This window comes from Petaurus breviceps, unplaced genomic scaffold, assembly GCF_028583685.1.
Source record: "Petaurus breviceps papuanus isolate PSGF00001 unplaced genomic scaffold, PetGlider_PUasm1.0 673, whole genome shotgun sequence".
Lineage (NCBI taxonomy): Eukaryota > Metazoa > Chordata > Mammalia > Diprotodontia > Petauridae > Petaurus > Petaurus breviceps.
In genome coordinates, this window is record NW_027186448.1 from 372437 (window position 1) to 374763 (window position 2327).

At 52.2% G+C, this 2327-nt stretch overlaps 1 protein-coding gene across 1 annotated transcript in view; it reads left to right on the plus strand.

Moving 5' to 3' along the window:
• The first annotated feature begins 527 nt into the window (after window positions 1-527).
• Window positions 528-2327, plus strand: part of EIF4A1 (eukaryotic translation initiation factor 4A1) — a 6718-nt gene continuing 4918 nt past the window's right edge. Inside the window, exons 1-2 of the mRNA XM_069104048.1 lie at window positions 528-631; window positions 2111-2159. Of these exons, the coding sequence (XP_068960149.1) occupies window positions 609-631; window positions 2111-2159 (72 nt within the window). The 5' untranslated portion in view covers window positions 528-608. The remainder of the gene's footprint in view (window positions 632-2110; window positions 2160-2327) is intronic.

Sequence of the window (2327 nt, forward strand, 5' to 3'; positions counted from 1 at the left end):
GTCTGTGTGTGTGTGTGTGTGTGTGTGTGTGTGTGTGTGTGTGTGTGTGTGTGTGTTGTTTGGAGACAGGATGGAACAGGGTGAGTCATTTAAAAATTAATCTTTCAAGTTCTAAGGAAGTTAACTTCCTGGTAAAAAGTTAGGAGCTGTGTGCGATAGATTCTCGGGTGCGTACATTGGTACTCTGAAGGAAGGGGGTGCAGAGGCATTGTGGCTATCCTGAAGGCCGGAAGTCTCGGTTACTGAAGAGTCAACCTTTTCTCACGTGATGGTGGATGTAGGCACGTGATCAGGACACTATTGCCGCCACACGTGGGGGGCAAGATGGCCGCACAGCCTCGAGGCTCACCTCCTGAACGTCATTTCCGAATGGATGAGAAGGGCGGCATTCCTGGCCAATGAAGGTGCGGGGCGGGCCTCTAGTCTGATGTACATCGAAGTAGGCCAATGGAACTTGCACAGCAGGGTGTCCGCGGGAAGGCGTCACGGCGCGTTGCTGGGTGGCGGCAGGCGGGGTCCGGACCCCGGAACCAATGCGATGGCAGGGGCGGGGTTGAGTGCTCTATAAGTTGTCGAGAGGCGGATCCTCCGCCCTAGTTCCCAGGATCATGTCTGCGAGTCAGGATTCACGGTAAGTAAAAGAAGGTTCAGTGACTTTAGGGTTCGATGGTCCTATCCTATACTGTTCGAAAACTTCGTGAGGGCGGAGCCGGCGTCAACCATCTCGGTCTCGCTGAGGTGGAGGAGGGAAAAGACTGCCAGACGATACCATTTTGTGAATAGAGAGAAGCGTGCGACCCTACTACTGGGAATCAGCATGGAGTCGGGAGAAAAAAGCCAAATACTTGGTCTTGAGTGCCCGTGGGAGGAGAATGGAGAGAGGGGGAATTGCGGCGGTAGACGCCGGACTGGGGAGAGGAGTAATAGAACCTGAGCCAGGAGTAAGCGAGGAAAAATTGTGTGGAGGAGATGGCCTGGTAAAGCCCGTGTGGGGTTCGATTCATATTGCTAGTCTGGGCGGTGTATTCTGAGCGGGTCATTTCTGGGCTCTGGGGAATTCGGGTGAAACCATTCTGGTTGGGGGGGGGTTGGGTGTGCTAGACCATAAGCTTTGGGATACATTTCCATTCCTGATCCGATCATTTTTCCAAATTCCAGGATCAGTACTTAAATTCGGTAGGGGGGGTTTGTAGAGGGAGTTTGCCCCGTGTCCGGTGGGCGGATCCCTCTCGCCCCTTGAGAAGGGGAATGGTGAACTGCAGAGGAACTGTTCCACTTTTCTACGGGGAAACAGATTGGGGTGTAGGCAGGCGACACCATTTTTCGAAAAGGGGTTCTAGGATATGGCCCGTTCCACCCAGTGTTACGGGAGGAGAAATAGCTGCTAGATGGTTTAGATTCTAGGACTTTGCTTATGGAATAAAAAGGGATGAGCATGTGCTACTTTTTAATTCTTGATCCATTTTGTGCCTTCCCCCTCCCATTTCTTAAGGGTTGTGCAATTCCCCCCCTCCCCCCTTACCCAGTTTAGCTTCATTGTGCGCGAGGCTGCTACTGCTCGAGGCCTCCCACATCCGGGCACACGGCGAGTCGAGGTGGAGGGGAGGAGGGGTCTGGGCGAATTCGAGTTGGAAGGGGGGTAGAGACTAGGAGGGAAGAATGTGGGCGTCATGACGTGGGAAGACGGGGCGGGACTTCCCACACTTACTCCGGCAAGGGGAGTCAGGCTCCAGGCACGTGGACTAGGCCGTGTGCAAAGGCTGCCCTTCCCATCCACATCCGGGCGATCTGGGGGAGGGGGCCTCTGAACGCTGCCTTGCCTTTCTTCCTCTGCCCATTCCCCTCTTACCCTCCAAATGAAAATGGGCTGGGAATGGGGCACCATTTTATTAGGACTAAAGAATATTGAGCATAAATGTGGTTTGCTGTGGGAAGATCTTGAAAACCCTATTAATAGGGGAAAATTTATCAGGGTAGTGGAAGTTTGGGGGAGGAATTTAGCCCATGGGGTCTTTGGGAGGGCCTTGTTGGTTGACTGCTACAAGCTTTGGGAGGAGCTGGGCTGGAAGGCTCCCTGGGGGTGGTCTTTAATATTTTCTTTCTTTGCCAGATCCAGAGACAATGGCCCTGATGGAATGGACCCTGATGGAGTCATCGAGGTGATATAATTATCTACATTGTTTTGGTTGTTTTTTGTTTTGTCAACTATTTAACTCTTTAACATTCCATCTGATCTAAATAGCCTTGTTTACTGTAACGATTAGTGCAGACTTGGGAGGGGGGGCAATTTTTTAAATTTATCTTCTGATCAAGGGCACCCCCCCCCC